Source organism: Rana temporaria, chromosome 9 (genome assembly GCF_905171775.1).
Source record: "Rana temporaria chromosome 9, aRanTem1.1, whole genome shotgun sequence".
NCBI lineage: Eukaryota > Metazoa > Chordata > Amphibia > Anura > Ranidae > Rana > Rana temporaria.
This window is the reverse complement of record NC_053497.1, coordinates 70,049,256-70,067,609: the sequence shown is the minus strand read 5'-3', so window position 1 is coordinate 70,067,609 and position 18,354 is coordinate 70,049,256. Positions and strand designations below refer to the sequence as shown.

Genomic DNA, 18,354 nt, shown 5'->3' with positions numbered 1-18,354 from the left:
TAAAAAATAATTAATTGTAAAAAATATTAAAATAAAAAACACACTAATGCATCCACCCCCCCCCAGAAAGCATTGTAAAAAAAAAAATAGTGAAATTTAAATTGTAAAATAAAAATACTGACACATGACATTAAAAAAAGTAGTATCGGCGAGTACTTGAAAAAAAGTATCGGTACTTGTACTTTGTTTTAAAAAGGTGGTATCAGGACAACCCTACAAATAACTATACTTTTCAGGATATGATCACCAATGGCAGCTTCCATATTCTCACAGAACACATTTAGGAACTTGTCGAAATAGAATTGGTTTTGAAGATATGGTACACATGCAGGCTTGTCATATTTATCTTTGCTCTGATTTAGCGGGAAGGGTGTCTTGCAGTTCTGATCTCTGAGATGTACTTGAACAGGTTGTGTCCTATCAAATATTTGGCTATGTATGGTTGATTGTCTGCAGTAGGTTTCGTGAACTTTATATTTCATAAGGTTTTGCACATGCTATGGGTTTCTTTGCAATTAAATTGTAGCACATATATTCTTTACGTTTTACTATGTAAGGCCCACAGTTACTGAAAGATGGATATTAGTCCTATTACATATGCGTTCATGCAGTCCGAAATCCTATTTAGACTAGTAAAGACTTATTAGGGATTTGCTAGACATCCATGACCATATGCATTGGAGGTAGTAAGAAAGGGGCCAGTAGAGCTGCATGATTAATCGTAAAAAATCGCAATCTCGATTCAACCCCCCCCTCACTATCCTTCCGGATTCATTAATGTAACAAGTAGAGTTTTCTGCCAACTAAAAAAAGGCAGTCTGACAAATTTTTCCCAACATTCTCTGCTAGTAGATGACTATAAACATTGTAACTTTTGGTTCTTAGAGCAAAGGAATGAACTTCATCTGTAAATGAGGGAAGTTTAACCACTTAAAGCAGCGGGCCACCCAAAAGTGGAACTTCCGCTTTAATTACTCCTTGCCCCCTTACATGCCACATATTTTTTTTTTAATGGCGGGGGGGTACTTACTTTAGAGAGGTATTTCCTGTCCCACTTCCTCATTCAGCCTTCAGGCCACCTAGGCAAATCCTCCTCCTACCCCTAGACAGCCCCTCCCTCTAGGCGATCGATCTTCTGGGACTTGTGACAGGCCCCAGAAGACCACCTGTGCATGCCCAGCCACAAGCTGTCACAGGCAGGCACACACCGTTCCAATGATGGTGCCGCAGAGAGGAGCGGGGCTTCATGTGGCCGCAGCGCTGGACAGGTGAGTGTCTGTTTATTAAAAGGCAGCAGCTATACTTTTTTGTAGATGCTGACTTTTAATAAACTAAAAATAGCCTGGAACTTCCGCTTTAAAGACTAAACCATTTTCTGACACTTGTTTCTTACAAAGTTAAAATCCGTTTTTTTTTTTTTATATTTTAGCAGGGACCTTGGAGAATAAAATGGCAATTGTTACAATATTTTATGTTGCACTGTATTTGTGCAATGGTCTTTTAAACACAATTTTTGGGGGGAAAATACAGTACAATGAATTAAAAAAAAAAAAAATTAGCCCAATTTGTTTGTACAATGTGAAAGATGTTATTCCGTGAGAATCATAACCTAAGCAAAAAATTTGTGATTCTCATTTTAGTCAGAATCATGCAGCTCTAGTGGCCAGTTGCTGCTCATTTGATGGACTCCGATGGCTACAATCATGTCTGAATTTTTACATCCATCTTTTTTACCTGTAGTGATCGACAGAATTTGCTAGACATTAATGACCCATTCTTTGACTGCTAGTCGTCATTTCACTGAGCTTCATTATTGAATAAAGTTCACAGTATTTCCTATAAAATAACACCACATAAAACTTTTTTTGTTTTGTTTTTTTAATCCAGATTTATTATGTTAAATATTTTGCCCAATGCTACATTTAGTGACTGTTTATTAAAGGCAACTATGTCTGGTTGGTAATTGAAAATCAATATAGTTGGGTACATTTCCTGTGTTTATTAGGTATTTTGCAGGAATAGCACAAATTCATTTTCCTCCATGCTAGTTGAACAGTTATGTTACCTTAACACAAGTTGACCTTAAAATCTGTATCAAAACCTTGGGATGCGTTTAAAATTCCAACTTTGGAACTTAAGTGGCCACACTGCAAGCGGTTAACGGCTCATTTCTGTCTGGGGGGGGGGGGGGGACTGTGCAAAAAGCACTTACTTGCATGATCCTTTGCAGTTCAGCAAAGGTCTGTCCCCATGTCCAGTGCAGGGCTATGGGATCCAATCAGGCTTGAAGATGTCAGAGGATTATAGACTGCCAGAGCACAGGGGAGAAGACCGGGACAAGCAGGGCATTGGGCAAGTAAAACTGCTGTACTTGGTCTCCTAATGTACAGTTAACATTGACAGTGCAGGTAAAGCCCCACTCACTGCAAGGAGAACTTTTTTCCTTGACTTCAGCTTTAATAAAATGTGAGCACATCACCATCTAGTGGTAACTGTTGCAATGCATAACGTAAACTTGCCAAGAAGCTGAACTCTCTTGAAAGTCCTAGTACCGAGAGCAGTCTCAATAACCCCCTTATGCCTCTAATTGAATCGCATACCACGAAAAAGGATGCAGATAAATTCTAATTTTACTGACTTGCCTGCTCTGCATTCGTGTGCCAGTCCATAATTTACTGACTTAATGGCAGCCCCTATATTTCTGCGACTGGGCTACTTTTAAGACCTACCATGCATCTACATATATATATTTTTTTTTAGGGCTGCAAACAGGCATTTGAATAGCATTGTCTGCATTGATTAGTATGTATTAAACTCAAACACAGAAGTGATCTGGAAGTTCTCTTTTGTGCATATAGTGAGATAGAGAATTACATACCTCAGAAAGAGTAAAAGCATACAGTAGCTGCACTTTTTTCTTAAGCTGTGTAGCACAAGGCAGGCAAGTAATGCTACGAGCTTTGTTTTTTTTTTTTAAAAGCAAAGCTGGTGCTTGCTAATTTTCCTGTATAAAATATATTCGGTATTAATTTGCTAAAGTGGTGTTCTAGATGCAGTCTGTGTGGAATATGAACATACTGCATTGTATTTATTTGACAAGGCTGTAACTCATATCCAACTGGAAATTACTATGCTAAAGCCATCAAAAAAGTGTGTTCTTTTAAAACAAGTTTATCATAAAAACACAAACTTCTAACAATACTCGTATTTTTTAGTATACTAATATTTTGTAGTTAACTGAAGCGGTACATTACAAAATGCAACAAATGTTCATCATAATGCATTGCCCCATAGAGACTCTTTATAGAACTGTGTTTAAGCTTAAATGCCTTATGGAAAAAAGCTATATATAATGTTATGAACATGTTTACGCAATTAAGGGCTGACATAAATGAAAGCAGTCTGAAGGAATAAAATCGGGGGGGGGGGGGGGAAAGAGAGAGGAAGCTGCTTGTTTGTGCCTTACCTTACACGACAAAGTTGCATCATCTTGAATTCAAATCTTATTAATCATTTGCAATTGGCTGCCATGTAGGACAGCAAAAATGAAGCGCACACAATGAATCTATTCTATCATTCTCTTTCCCCTCCCATCCCCCACAAAATGCAGTTAAGTCATGCATATATCATTCTGAAAGTAAAATCAGGTCTACACATCTATTATGGTTTAAATCAAGTTGAATAGATACTAGCATGCGAACAAAGATTCATTATATATTTAGAGCATAATAAGTAATTGCAGTTTGGCATGCATTCAGTATAGCTGTTGAACAGTAATCATTCCATGGTAATGTTGCTGTGTAGATGTGCCGCTTTAGAGCTTCTTGGCACAGTCGGTGCAGTAAATCTGCTCGTTCTGGCGTACAAAGCGCTTGTTTGCCAGATTCAAAGAGCACTTCTTGCAGGTGAAACAATATTCATGCCAACAATGGCCTTCATAATTCACAACGTTGGATCCTTTTCCAAACCCTATAGGGAAAAAGAGTTCATTAATAAAATGAAACTTTAGCTACGCAAGAGCACTGTCAGTAAAAAGGTTCTTAGTGTCAACTGATTTTAAAAGAATGGTATTTATATTCTTTGAGGGCCCCCCCCCCCCTCGTGGTGTATTGCATTAAAGCCACACTGGACACCCAAAGCACAGCCTTAAACCAGATGGGCACTATTTTATTAACATATGAGTAAAAAAAAAACCTTTACAGCCCCTTTAACTTTAACCTACAGGTAAGACTAGAAATATCTCCTTAACCTACACCGTTAAGGAGATATTTTCCAAAAAAGGGGCACCAATGTCTATGGCACATGCATGCCGTAGACAACAGCGCAGGCGTGACGTTATCGCCTCTCCGACCAGTCACAGTGCTGGAGCAGCGAAACCCAGAACTCATACCAGGAGAGATGGTGGAGGAGGGGATCGAGGACCGCTTCAGGGGCTTCAATCTCAGATAAGCAATTCATATCTTTATTATTATTTTGGATTATTCAATCAACTTATCACTACCTTCTACTAAAACAATGCATCCTGCTTGGTGTAAGCTTGGGCATCACACCCAGATCTCACGTGTGAGTTTGGGCACTGTATCCTGCTTGAGCGCTCAACTTGGCGCCAAGTTCAAGGGGCGTAGTACCACAGGATGCTATAAGGCCATGGTCCATTTCTATAGTTAAATCCTGGTGTGACCACGACAGGCAAAGCCTCAACCCCACATAGAGACCAGTGACATGGAAAGGGTATTGCAGGTTCATCTTGGTTCCTGGACCTAGAATAGCCAGCTATTCTGCACACTGGATTGCTTTTACAAGTAGCAAATGTGGGAGGGAGAACAGCCCCATTCTACCAGGCTTACCCATCGGGGAGCCCAATTATTATGTAACTGGTGGCATCAGCTGCCACAGTGAAAGGAAATTATGTTCCCTGTGCTGGGACCAAGCACATTTAATTTGTTCATAAACGACCTGGAGGATGGGGTAAACAGGTCAATCTCTGTATTTACAGTCAATACCAAGTGCTAAGCAGGGCTATAATTTCTCCACAGGATGTGGAAACCTGAACCAGTTAACGGGGTGGGCAACTACATGAAAAATTAAAGAATGCATTTGGGTGGCAAAAATATGAATGCAATCTACTCACTGGGGGAATCAAGGATGGAAAAGGATCTGGGGGGTCCTAGTAGATGATGGCAGCAGCTTGGAATTGCTGAGCCAAACAAAGTAAACAGACTATTGATATGCATTAAAAAGGTGATTAATGCAATAATTCTCCCATTCTACAAGACTCTGGTCCAGCTGTACCTAGAGTATGCTGTTCCGTTCTGGGCACCAGTCCTCAGGAAGGATGTACTGAAAATGAGGAGGGTACAAAGAAGGGCAACAAAGCTAATAAAGGGTCTGGAGGATATTGGATATGAAGAAAGGTTGCGAGCACTGAACGTATTCTCTCTAGAGAAGAGACGCTTGAGAGGGGATATGATTTCAATTTACAAACACCATACTGGTGAGGTCACAATAGGAATACAACTTTTTCACTTGTTAAGGGAGTTTAACAAGATACATGGCCACCTATTAAAATGTGAAGAAAAAGAGGTTTAACCTTAACTACATAGAGGGTTCTTTACTGTAAGAGTGGCAAGGATGTGGAGTTCGCTTCCACAGGTTAAATATCTAGCCTGTGTCCTGTACAATTAAGATGATATGGAACTTACAGGAAAGTCAAAATTCCTATCAGAGTAAGGAGAGGCCATCCTGCCCTCGGATTCTGTGTTATTCTATGCCTGCTAAAGAATGGAGGACTCATGGAGTGGGCTGGAGGTTAAAAGCTAGGAGCATGCCCACCAAAACGTTTGCCAGATCCAATCACCTGACAGTAGCAGCCTATAACCCCAGGGTTTAGGATAGCGGTTGCTAAACAAAAGGCAGTTTACTGTCCTTCAGACTTTAGGGGGGCCAGACTGTTGCCAACATGAGTACAAAAAGTCTCAGCATCAGTAGGAATAAACAATGCCCCATCATTGGTTTCAGTGGGAGGAATTGTGCCCCATCTTTATTGGCATTGTGTCCCATTGGGAGGAATTGTGCCCCATCATTGGTGTCAGTAAATGAAATCGTGCCCCAGGGCCAGATAAAAATCAAGCAATGGGCCACATTGCCCCCGGACCGCAATTTAGCGACCACTGGTCTATGAATATCTAGCCTGTGCCCTGTACTGTACTCCAAGAAATAGAATTTACAAGTAAAAAATAAATAAAAAAAATCCTATGTAGTGGAGGACAATCAAATATCATAGCTCCAGAAACTATTTATATGAGAAATTAGTAGGACCAGAGAGCAGCTCGGGTATACAATTATGAATAAGGATACTGAGTACTTTTTAGACTGAAGATCCTCGAATTCCATAAATTGTCTAGTAAGCTCATACCTCAATAACTTTTACTTTCTCATTTCTATCAATAACAAAACATTTGGGGGGGGGGGGGGGGGGGGAGTGGACATGTATACCTGTGATTGGGTTGTTACATCCAGAACACTTCTTCGCTACAAAGGTCTTGTAGCAGTCCACACAATAGTAATGATCCTCAACAGCAGTAAAGCGCTGGCCGGATAACTTCTTATGGCAGGTCTCGCACACAAAGCAGTCGCCGTGCCAGGGCTGGTCCTGATAGGTTATCCCTCCAGAAGTGATTGGCTGTAAAACATGTTAGCACATCGTCACAAAATCAAAGTTTCTTCTACATATATCTTTATATTGGGTGTAGTAACAGAGGTCGGTTCCCCTTCAACGACCGCCTCATAGCAGATTTACTAGTACAGGGTGGCCATTCTGTGCAGTATGTGTATACACACACGTGATACTGCGCTTCCCAATAGGGGGCGCACCACTTGTGCTGTAATTTGTCATAGCAGAAGCTGATCAATGGGTATTGGCCAATGGATGTCTGCCGCTTGTCAGAAACAGAGGCTGGACAGAGCTCTGCCTATGTAAACAAGGCAGAGCTCCATCCTGCAAAGCAGATGAATAAAATCCATCACTTTCCTTGGTAAAAGCACTACACACAAACATGGCTAGGCACACATTTAACCCTTTGATCATCTAGATGTTTAACATTAGTACAGTGACCGAATATTCAAAGTTACATTGCGTTATCTGCATACTTTTTCAGGTTAGTGACTTGAAACATCAAAATTACTGGTACTGCATGACAGCCAAAGACATAGTATGACAGGTCAGCAATGTCAGCCTCTATATTTATATATATTACAGGATGTACTTGATTAACCGCTTAAGGACCGCCTCCTGTATATTTACGTTGGCAGAGTGGCACGCACAGGCATAAGGACGTATATATGTATCCTTTAACCACTTAAGACCCGGACCTTTATGCAGGTAAAGGACCTGGCCAGTTTTTGCGATTCGGCACTGCGTCGCTTTAACTGACAATTAAGCGGTCGTGCGATGTGGCTCCCAAACAAAATTGGCATCCTTTTTTTTCCCACAAATAGAGCTTTCTTTTGGTGGTATTTGATCAACTCTGCGGTTTTTATTTTTTGCGCTATAAACAAAAATATAGCCAAAATTTTGAAAAAAATCTATTTTTTACTTTTTGCTATAATAAATATCCCCCAAAAAGATATAAAAAAAACTTTTTTTTTCCTCAGTTTAGGCCGATACGTATTCTTCTACCTATTTTTGTTAAAAAAAAAAAAAAATCGCAATAAGCGTTTATCGATTGGTTTGCGCAAAATGTATAGCGTTTACAAAATAGGAGATAATTTTATTGCATTTTTAAAAAATTTTTTTTTTTTTTTTTTTTTACAACTAATGGCGGCGATCATCGATATTTTTCGTGACTGCGACATTATGGCGGACACATCGGACAATTTTGACACATTTTTGGGACCATTGTAATTTTCACAGCAAAAAATGCTATAAAAATGCGTTGCTTACTGTAAAAATGACAGTGCAGTTTAGGAGTTAACCCCTACAGCGCCCCCTAGTTGTTATGTGTCACCTCGTATGTTTTTCTAACTGTAGGGGGCGGGGCTGGACGTGTGACATCATTGATCATGTTTCCCTATATAATCAGAAAACACACGATCAATGAAGCTGCCACAGCTCTCCCCGTTCTTCAGCTCCGGGGACCGATCACGGGACTCCAGCGGCGATCGGGTCCGCAGAGCTTCGGATCGGGTCGCGCGCCCGCGACCCACGGCTGGGCACTTAGAGGACATACAGATACGTGCTTGTGCCCAGCCGTGCCATTTTGCCGACGTATATCTGCAGGAGGCAGTCCTTAAGTGGTTAAGATGCCACTGTGTGGTCGCGCGCTTGCGACCCTGGCGCTTTCTCCAAGAGTCCCACAGACTCGATCGCCGCTGGGACACCCACGATCGTCTCACGGAGGTATAGAGTGTGTAAACAAGCATCTCCCTGCTCTGCCTAGTGACAATGACACTGATCTCCGCTCCGTGTACTTGGAGCGGAGATCAGTGTCATGTGACACACAGCCCATCCCCCCTACAGTAAGAAGCACTCCCTAGGAAACACTTAACCCCCTACAGCGCCACCTACTGGTTAACCCCTTCACTGCCAGTGTAATTTTCACAGTAATCAGTGCATTTTTATAGCTCGGATCGCTGTAAAAATGACAATGGTCCCAAAAATGTGTCCGATGTGTCCGCCATAATGTCGCTGATCGCTGCCATTACTAGTAAAAATTATTAATAAAAATGCCATAAAACTACCCCATATTTTGTAGATGCTATAACTTTTGCGCAAATCAATAAACGCTTATTGTGGTTTTTTTTTTTTTTTTTTTTTTTTTTTAAACAAAAATATGTATAAGAATACGTATCGGCCTAAACTGATGGAAAATGTTTTGTAGATTTTTGGGGGATATTTATTTATAACAAAAACTTTTTTATATTGAATTTTTGTCCAAAATGTCGCTCTATTTTTGTTTATAGCGCAAAAAATACAAACCGCAGAGGTGATCAAATACCACCAAAAGAAAGCTCTATTTGTGGGGGAAAAAAGGACGTCAATTTTGTTTGGGAGCCACGTTGCACGAACGCGCAATTGTCAGTTAAAGCAACGCAGTGCCGAATCGCAAAAAAGGGGCCTGGTCCTTTAGCAACAAAATGGTCTGGAGCTGAAGTGGTTAAAACCCCTTTCACACATGTGCGACTTATCCTGCAAAGTTGTACCCCATGATTTCCAGTGAGTACCATTCATATCTGTGCAACTTCAAAGTAGTCCCTGCACTAATTTAGTTAAACTTTGATACGACTTGAGGCCCATCCCCAAACTGTTCCGACAAAGTTGGGAGCATGAAATTGTCCAAAATGTTTTGGTATGCAGCAGATGCCTTCAAAGATCCCTTCACTGGAACTAAGGGGCCAAGCCCAACCCCTGAATACCCCACACCATAATTCCACCTCCACCAAATGATTTGGACCAGTGCACAAAGCAAGGTCCATAAAGACAAGGAGGAACTTGACTGGCCTGCACAGAGTCCTGAACTCAACCCAATATAACACCTTTGGGATGACTGTGAGCCGGGCCTTCTTGTCCAACATCAGTGCCTGACCTCACAAATCCTCTTCTGGAAGAATTGTCAAACATTCCCATAGACATAAACCTTGTGGACAGTCTTCCCAGAAGAGTTGAAGCTGTTACAGCTGGAAAGGGTGGGCCAATTCAATATTTAACCCTACAGGCTAAGACCCCATACACACTATACAACTTTTGTTGTCCGATATCCTTTAGATTTACCAAAACCACGTAGTGCAAGGGCCTGCCTGATTGCATACAAATTCAAACTCTTAAGGTTTGACCTCATATTGAATGGTTTTGGTAAATCTGAAGGAAAAAAAATCTACAGAAAATCATATAGTGCATGGGTGCTCAACCTGTGGCTGTTCGCTGTTGCGGAACTACAATTCCCATGAGGCATTGCAAGCCGCTGACAGGTACAAGCATGTCTCCCAAAGGCTGAGGCATTATGGGAATTGTAGTTTTGCAACAGCTGGAGAGCCACAGGTTGAGCACCCATGAATAGTGTGTATCCAGCTTTAGACTGGGATGCCATTAATGTTTATATGCTCGTAAAGGCAGGCGTCCCAATACTTTTCATAACATGATGTATGTGGTAGAAGTCACTTCAATCAGTGCTTAGACAGGGCAGAGCCTCTCATACCACCCTGATGCAACATCACTGGACCAATATTGTTTTTCACTTACGGCAGCTGGACAGGATGACAGGGTGGCCAAGGAAAAGCATGTGCTGTCAGGCATTGCATTAAATTAAACCTGTTTACCTGCATGGCATGGCAAAGCAGCCCCCCCCCCCCCCCCCAAACCTGCAAGGTAGTATTAGTGATGCACCTGATCCAAGGACTTTAGATGGTTGCTTTGAATACTTACATTCTTGCACTTTACACAATGTTTTGCAAATTTTTCTTCATGACAGGTGACACAGAAGATATCGGCTCCCTTTGGGAAGAAGCTGCCAGCCCCTATGGACTGCTTGCAGTTGCTGCATGTGAAGCATTCCTCGTGCCAGGCACTACCCTTGTACTCAACATTGCGGCCACCTAGAAAAGTAACACAAAACGCTGTTTAAGGGACAGTTGTTAGCTCCGTCACAAAAAAAAAAAAAAAGTTCTTTACCTCAGTTTTTATTCACATGCCACAAATGTGAAGGCTGATGGCATTTTATGCACAAATCACTTGAACCCAAAGACATTATTCTCTGTCCAAATATTTTGCTGAACCACCGAATAGCTTTTTTATATTTATTGGGCTTTTTTTTAATCTTTTTTTTATTTTTTAATTGGCAGGTCTGCCCACCTCAGTTACAAGAGGTGCCACTCTCTCAGCTGCACATTCAATTAATTTTAAATTTTTAATAAAGACAACAGAAGTGAGAAAAGCAGAAGACCACAGAATGGGTGAAAATGTTATCAGAATCTCATTTAGAATGATCTGAAGCAAGTGATAACTTTGTCCACCAAACCTCAGCTATAAATGAAATATTACTATGGGTGGGTGTGGAGTGTCCCCCTCCTAGTTACACTGCAATATTGAAGTGATCACTGTTGCATGCAGCGTTCCTTACCCCAATGTTGGAAAATCTCTGGTATGCAGATTACTGAAAAACTGCAAAGCGATTGTGTGCTATGTGACTATGTTGGGCAAGTTGGGAGAGAAACCCTGCATTCAATAGTGAATGATTGAATAGGAAATACAAACTTTAGCGATGCAACAGGAAATCCTGGTTTATGATCATGCCTTGCTAGTATTCAGCTAAAGATCTTTCCGTGATTGATAAGCTGTGTGTGGGCGGCTAGGACACAAAGCTAGTGGTCTTTGAGGCAGGGAATCCTCTAAAAAGTTTTACTCAAGGTATGCCAGTTGGAATTGGCAACCATCCCTCTGTTCTAAGGTGTCAACTTTGTGTAGCCTGCACTATGAACATGTCAGCTGGGCCCTGACTGGTAAAGAGACACAAATTCATCCTCATTGGATCTGAGAAAAGTATACACCAGTCTATGGAAAAAGTTGTAATGTGTAAGTGCAGATCAGCAACTGAAGAGTCATAACTTGATCTATATATATATATATATATATATATATATATATATATATATATATATATATATATATATATATATATATATTATATATATATAATTACTCTTACAAAGGGTCTGATCACCAGTCAGGTCTTTGCTGTCTAATGGATTCCTCATGTTTAGGCACTTATCAATGATTGCTCAGATAAATAGGGTGCATTGGGCTCCCCCACAGGAGCATAAAACAAAGAATCAAACCCTGCCTTTCACCAAAAATAGATACATTTAGAGTGAAGCCGTTTTTAAAAAACAGTTGGCAGCCGATAGACACCATGTAAATTTTGTGGTGCATTTAACAAAAAATACTAATCATCATCATTTCAATGCGTGTTTTCCTTGAAAAAGCTCTAAGAAATCAGAGAAAGCACTGTACCTGGCTGAATCTGCTTGTGGCATCCACCACAGCGCTGCGCATCCTCTCGGTTGGTGCATTTAGGGCACTGAATTTTATTGTCTTTGAAAACAAATTGCTCGTTGGCCAGAGGATGGTAACACTTGTAGCAGCGAAAGCACGAGTCGTGCCAATAGCGGCTCTTGTAATGGAGCTCCTAAATATCAACAAGAACGCATCAATATGCATATTAAAAAGGGAGCTTCCTGTGTTTACACACAACATATATGGCAACCAATAGTATACATTTGGTACCCTAATCTTTGCCATCTGGCAGCAGTGCAACAGTTACAGGTGAAAGTGTACATTGTTAAAAGTGTCTGATTGCCCAACAAATCTGGCTACTGGGTATCAGGTCTATTATGAAGGCCCTGGTAAAGTTAAATACTTGCTTTAACCACTTCCTGTCCAGAAGTGCATTACCAAATAAAGGTTGGGTAGTTTTACATTGTTCAAAAAGCAAGTTGGTAAAAATGGATGGGGTTCAACTTTAACTTGCTTTTGAACAATGAAAAAAAAAAAAAAAGTTTAAAAAAAGATGGAGCTACCCCCCTAAATACTTACCAGATCCTGATCTCAGTTGAGCGCTGTGCACAAGAGTAGCATCGTTAGCTGCTGCTGTTAATCAAAGGGACAATCCACATTGTGGCTTAAGATGGAGCACGCATGAGTATCCCCCCCCCCTTCCCCCAGCAAGCAGGGGTTACTCAAAGAGGGGCACAGCCAGAAGCAGGAGACCCAAAAAGAGAGGAGGTCTGTTATGTGTGATAACACACACACCAAAACAGATGCAATAACTGTTACGTTTACCTATAATCGCTCGACAAGGACATGATATATCTACAGATATTGGAGAAAAAAATAAATCAATCCTCATTATTCAGGCAACACAGGTCTCTACACAAAATCACAACCATCCCATTCTAGGTGGTACATACCTCACCTTGCCTGTATTTGCAGCACTTGTAACAGGACAAGATAAACGTTGTGTGGTTTGTTTCCAGATGCATTCATAGTAACTGAAGAATGCAGTCAACCACACAGCTTGGTTCGCCATTATATATAAAAGCAGCGGTGTGCCAAGGAAAACAAATGTTTGAAAAACAGATCACACTGTATTAAAGATTATTAACGTGTAATCCTGGTTTTCTTTTATTCTAGTTTATTGGCTCTGTCATTCAATAACGTACACCCTGTGAGCTAATGAATGTTTTACCACTAGAGGGTACAAGTGCATTTCTAAAGACAAGCATTTTATGTCAGAAACAAACATTGATATTGTGCTAAAGTATCTCTAGACCAGCCTTTTGCAACAAAGGTCCCATCAGGAGGTTGCTAGGGGCTCCTTGAGCAGTAAGCACCTCAGATATGTAATCATTGACACTCATGCTCTTTTTTCTTTGCAATCTGTAAGGGGTGGGGACAGTTATTCCACTGACCATCAATGTAAAAAGCGATGGGCCCCCTTACCCCAATGACCACCAGTGTAAGATGGTCCTTCTGCCACTAACCATCAAAGGGGACCCTTTCTGCTGACTATTATTATGAGCAGGGCTCAAGTCCTGCGGGAACGCGTGGTAACGGAGTTCCTGCATGTTTTTCACAGCAGGAACGCAGTTCCCTTTGCAGGACTAGAGCAGCCGAGCCGCCCCAGCCAATCCTTCACTAAGCGGCGATGCCCAGCTCGAGTCACTGTCAGGGTCAGGCGAACCTTAGTAATCCTTTATGTTACTGGCCGCTTTCTGTATATGGATTTATCAGGTAGTGTGCGGGTATTCCGTCACTTCCTCGATGCCGCAATGTCTCCTGGGAGCTTTTGTCATTGTTCCCAGAAGACATTGCGGAGATCTGCGGGATTTAGAAAGAACTTGCTTAAAGTATAACCCGCGGCAGACCTCCGCAATGTCTCTTGGGAACAATGACAAAAGCTCCCAGGAGACATTGCGGCATCGAGGAAGTGACGGAATACCCGCACACTACCCGATGAATCCATATACAGGAAGCGGCCAGTAACAAAGGATTACTAAGGTATAGTGGATCAGAAAAAAAACATGCGGTTTACTAATTATGCATATGAGCGTATCATTTTTTGTTTGTTGGTGGGGGAGTAAATCTTGGGTGGGAGTTACCACACTTTTTTCCCCGGGACTTGAACCCTGATTATGAGGGGCATTTCACTGACTAGAAGGAGAATAGAATTTATACTCTGTCCATTTTCTGCCTATCATTAGATTCATTTATTTCATTATCATTACTAAAATAGAATGTCATATACACAAAGTATACCACAAAGTATATCGATCTACTGTTGATGCTAATGCACTATGAGCTTTAGATACAGCGACCATTAGTTGGAGTTCAGATCTGAGTTATGCTCTAGACATTGGAGAATGTTAGCTTGGTCTGGGTATTTGTCAGTTAAGGGTGAATTTTTATGTCAATAGGCCTTCTCTCGTCCCAAAGTCAGTCAGGATTATGAATGGGGGTAGTACCCTCCCCCTCATAGGAATAGGCATACATGTTTGTATAGAATGCAGAACATTAATATCTTGCATATCCTTTGGTCTTGCCCTGTTCTCCTGCTTCTGAACTGTATGCAACACCTCCCAAAGATTTACATACAATCCAGCTTCTTTCCTACTGCATCATAACCATATCCCTAAACAAACATAAGAGATCAATTCTACCACTCCTGATTATTGCTGCTAGAAGTTGCACCCCAAGATGTTGAAAACAGCTATGTGGGTGATAAAAGTAAACGAGATTGAACAGATGGAAAATCTATTTGCCTCAGACAGGAACATTGTTCTACATCTACTGGAATTAGTTTTCTTTCACCTCCAAATACAACAGCTTGCTACATAACCACCTTAAAGTGGATGTAAATCCTCTCCTATACTCAGTGAAGTGAACAGGTTCAGATGATAAACAGAGATTAAACAAATCTCCCTACATAAGTTTTAGAAGTATATCCATCTGCTGTCTTCAGCTTTCTACATTCTTTATAAAGTGTACATCGTGTTAGAAATCTTTCTTCCCGTTTCAGCAATGGGAAGGGCAGTCTGGACATACACGGTGTGACAGCTGATTGGAGGAAAGGCAGGCTCACACACACACCCCTCCCCCCCTCCACATAGGCAGAGGAATAGGGATGAGCTTCATGTTCGACTTGAACATCGTATGTTCGACCAATCGTCGAATTGCGAACGTTATGGGCTGTTCGCGCCAAATTCAAGTGGCGCATCACGGCCCAAAATTCAATGTAGCATCGCAGTGCATTGCTGGCTGATGATTGGACAAGCATGCACTATGACCCACATGCTTGGCCAATCACAGCGCCGTCTTTAAGAGAGCCATAATTGGCCAAAGCCAGGGTGGCTTTGACCAATTATGCCTCAGGGGATTTAGTACACGCCCCACACTATAGAAGGCCTTGTGTAGTGTGTTCTGGCGTGCTGAGAGAGAGTCAGTGACAGGGTCATTTCATTTGAGTTAGATAGAGCTGGCAGGCAGGCGAGTCAGTTAGCTGCAGTTACAGTGTGTAGAGGATATATATGCATCCCAGGTGATGTATATATATATTTATACACTGTATTCAGTTTAGCTAGAACCGTTCCTGTTATTCTCTTCATAATATACTCACAGGCAGGCAGGTGATTGTGCTAGCTGCAGTATTTTCACTTAGTGTACCGTGTCCTTTGCACAGTGTGCACCTAAAGCTACCTAAATACAATTGCTGGTGTTCTCATACAAATACAGGCAGGGACCTCCAGTACAGGGGGTCCCCTAGTTACGAACATCTGACTTACAAACGACTCCTACTTACAAATGGAGGGAGACAACAGAAAGTAATAGGAAATCTACCCCAAGGAAGGGAAATTCTCTTCTTTAAGAGTTATTTTGGGAAAAATGTGTCTACTGATGCTTTATCACCAAGGCTTGTTTCCACAACAACCCAAAATGTTCAAAATCCAATTGTCACCGGGACAGAACGCAAGGAGAAATCTTCTGAAGAGGGGCACAGGCAGCAAAACAAATGTCACAGGGATTTTAACCCTTCCCTATGCCTTCCTGAAAAGATTAAAAATAGTTTTTTGGGCTGCAGCTACACTTAAAACGTGTACCTGTTCAGACTTACAAACAGATTCAACTTAAAAACAAACCTACAGACCCTATCTTGTTTGTAACCCGGGGACCCCCTGTATTCAGTTTTAGTGTCCTTTGCACAATGTGCACCTAAAGCTTACCTGAATACAATTGATGGTGTTCTCATACAAATATCACAGGCAGGGATCTGCAAGTATTTTCACTTAGTGTATTGTGTCCTCTGCACATTGTGCACCTAAAGCTTACCTGAATACAATTACTGGTGTTCTCATACTAATACCACAGGCAGGGAGCTCCAAGTATTGTCAGTTAGTGTACTGTGTCCTTTGCAAAAATGTACCAGTTCAAAATTACAGATTCTACTCAACAAACCTACAGTCCCAGTCTTGTTCACTGCTGTTCAGAGTATATAGGGCCTGGGGGCCCCACGCCTTTCCTTTTGTTAATTTGGGTGCATTTTTCTCAATGATTTTCATCCATATTGCCGGGACCAGACATTACATTAAAGCCGCAAGCAGTTTTAAATGACTTTTTTCCTATAGAAATTTCATTTTGTGCAGGGACAGTTCTAAACACGGGAAACATGTGCCACTTCACAGGCATACTATAGACACCCAGCAGGTATGATATTTAAAAGGAATATCTCACTTTTTTTTTCACTTTAAGCATGATTAAAATCACTGCTCCCTAAAAAAACTGCAATTTTTAAAACTTTTTTTTGTATTGATACATGTTCCCTGGGGCAGGACCCGGGTCCCCAAACACTTTTTAGGACAATAACTTGCATATTAGCCCTTTTGATTTAGAATCTTCGAGTCCCATAGACTTTAATGCTTTAATGGGGTTCTAAAGTTTGCGCGAACGTTCGGTTTGTTCTAAGGTTCTGATGCGAACCGAACCGGGGGGTGTTCAGCTCATCCCTACAGAGGAATGAAGAAACATGCAGAGCTTTAAATAGACCAGCTCTCTGCTCATCTACCTCTATGCACCCATGTCTGTGTCAGAGAACTTGTGAGAAATTATTATGCTGATAACAGGAATGGAGCAGCAGAAAGACAGGGGACTTGGGGCTTTAGAGAGAGATAAGTAAACACTGCAGATATATGTGCCTAGGTCAGATTTCATGAATGGGGTTTACATCCACTTTAACACAAATGTGACTCTCTCTCGATAGGTGGGTGAATACATTTGGTTCCCATATGTATTTGGCCTACTGCCCCCTTTTCAGAAAATAAATAAATAAAATGCTCTGAATCTACCTGGAAACCTACCTTATTTAAAGTGATTGTAAATGATCAACTTGTAAAACAACCCATTAAGTTTATATTAGAAATAAAAAAGCAAAACAATTTTTGTATAGATATAAAAAAGTGATCACATTCCCTCTGTTCTCCGCTGCATAAGAGCTGGGGGAGGAGAAGCAGCAGCACACAAGCTTCCCAGTGACAAGCCATATTGTTTTCAATTTTGGTGTGGGGGTCCTCCTTAAAACCCATACCAGATACTTATAAAAGCATGCAGGAAAGGCGGGGGTTTGGGAACGAGTGCAGCAGAACAGTTACGGGACCCAATTATGACAGATGTGTAGGCGAGTGGTTCCAAATGCACATTGTCTGTTTGGGACTGTACACCTGCACCCACATATTTGTCACATTAGGACCTGGGGCAGAAGATGATAATTAACAATTCAACTGATAGATCATGTATGGTGTGGTAGCAGAACAGTTAGTGCCAGCAGGCACCATAAGGTCCTCTGCTGACTGACTTTTGTTCACTTCAGACAGGTTTTGCATTCTCATGCAAGTCTATGGGAAAGCAAAACCTACTTGAAGCAGATAAAATGAAGGACCAAAGTATGTATGTGCCATACCTGGCCTATCCCTGTGTAAAATTGAAATCACTATAGTGGGCACCTCTACATGGTTGGCGCTAGCTTGCTGCTCCTGGGCCGAGCGGCTACCGTGCTGATTAGTGAACAAGGGGGTTGCTCACTCAGCACAGGTTCCATTCAGAGAATGCCTTGATTGGATGAGGTGGAGATAATGATGTCAGCACCCTGCCTCGCCACCTTGTCCAATCAGAGAATGCCTTGAATTAAGAAAATTCAATTCCATCTCTGAATGTAATCTGTGCTGAGCGGGCAACCACCTGTGTATACTATACAGCAGGGCAACTGCTCAGCACAGGACACAGAAGCTTGCGAGGATCACTGTAGTAACAGTACT

At 41.4% G+C, this 18,354-nt stretch overlaps 1 protein-coding gene across 2 annotated transcripts in view; it reads right to left on the bottom strand.

Moving 5' to 3' along the window:
- Window positions 1-2,179: 2,179 nt before the first annotated feature.
- The window catches only part of FHL1 (four and a half LIM domains 1), a 125,729-nt gene continuing 109,554 nt past the window's right edge, over window positions 2,180-18,354 (bottom strand). For both annotated transcript variants that reach the window (XM_040323740.1, XM_040323739.1), the window contains exons 3-6: window positions 12,005-12,179; window positions 10,421-10,590; window positions 6,496-6,682; window positions 2,180-3,969 (exon numbers count right to left, since the gene is read on the bottom strand). In XM_040323740.1, coding sequence (XP_040179674.1) covers window positions 3,815-3,969; window positions 6,496-6,682; window positions 10,421-10,590; window positions 12,005-12,179 — 687 coding nt within the window. In that variant the 3' untranslated portion in view covers window positions 2,180-3,814. The remainder of the gene's footprint in view (window positions 3,970-6,495; window positions 6,683-10,420; window positions 10,591-12,004; window positions 12,180-18,354) is intronic.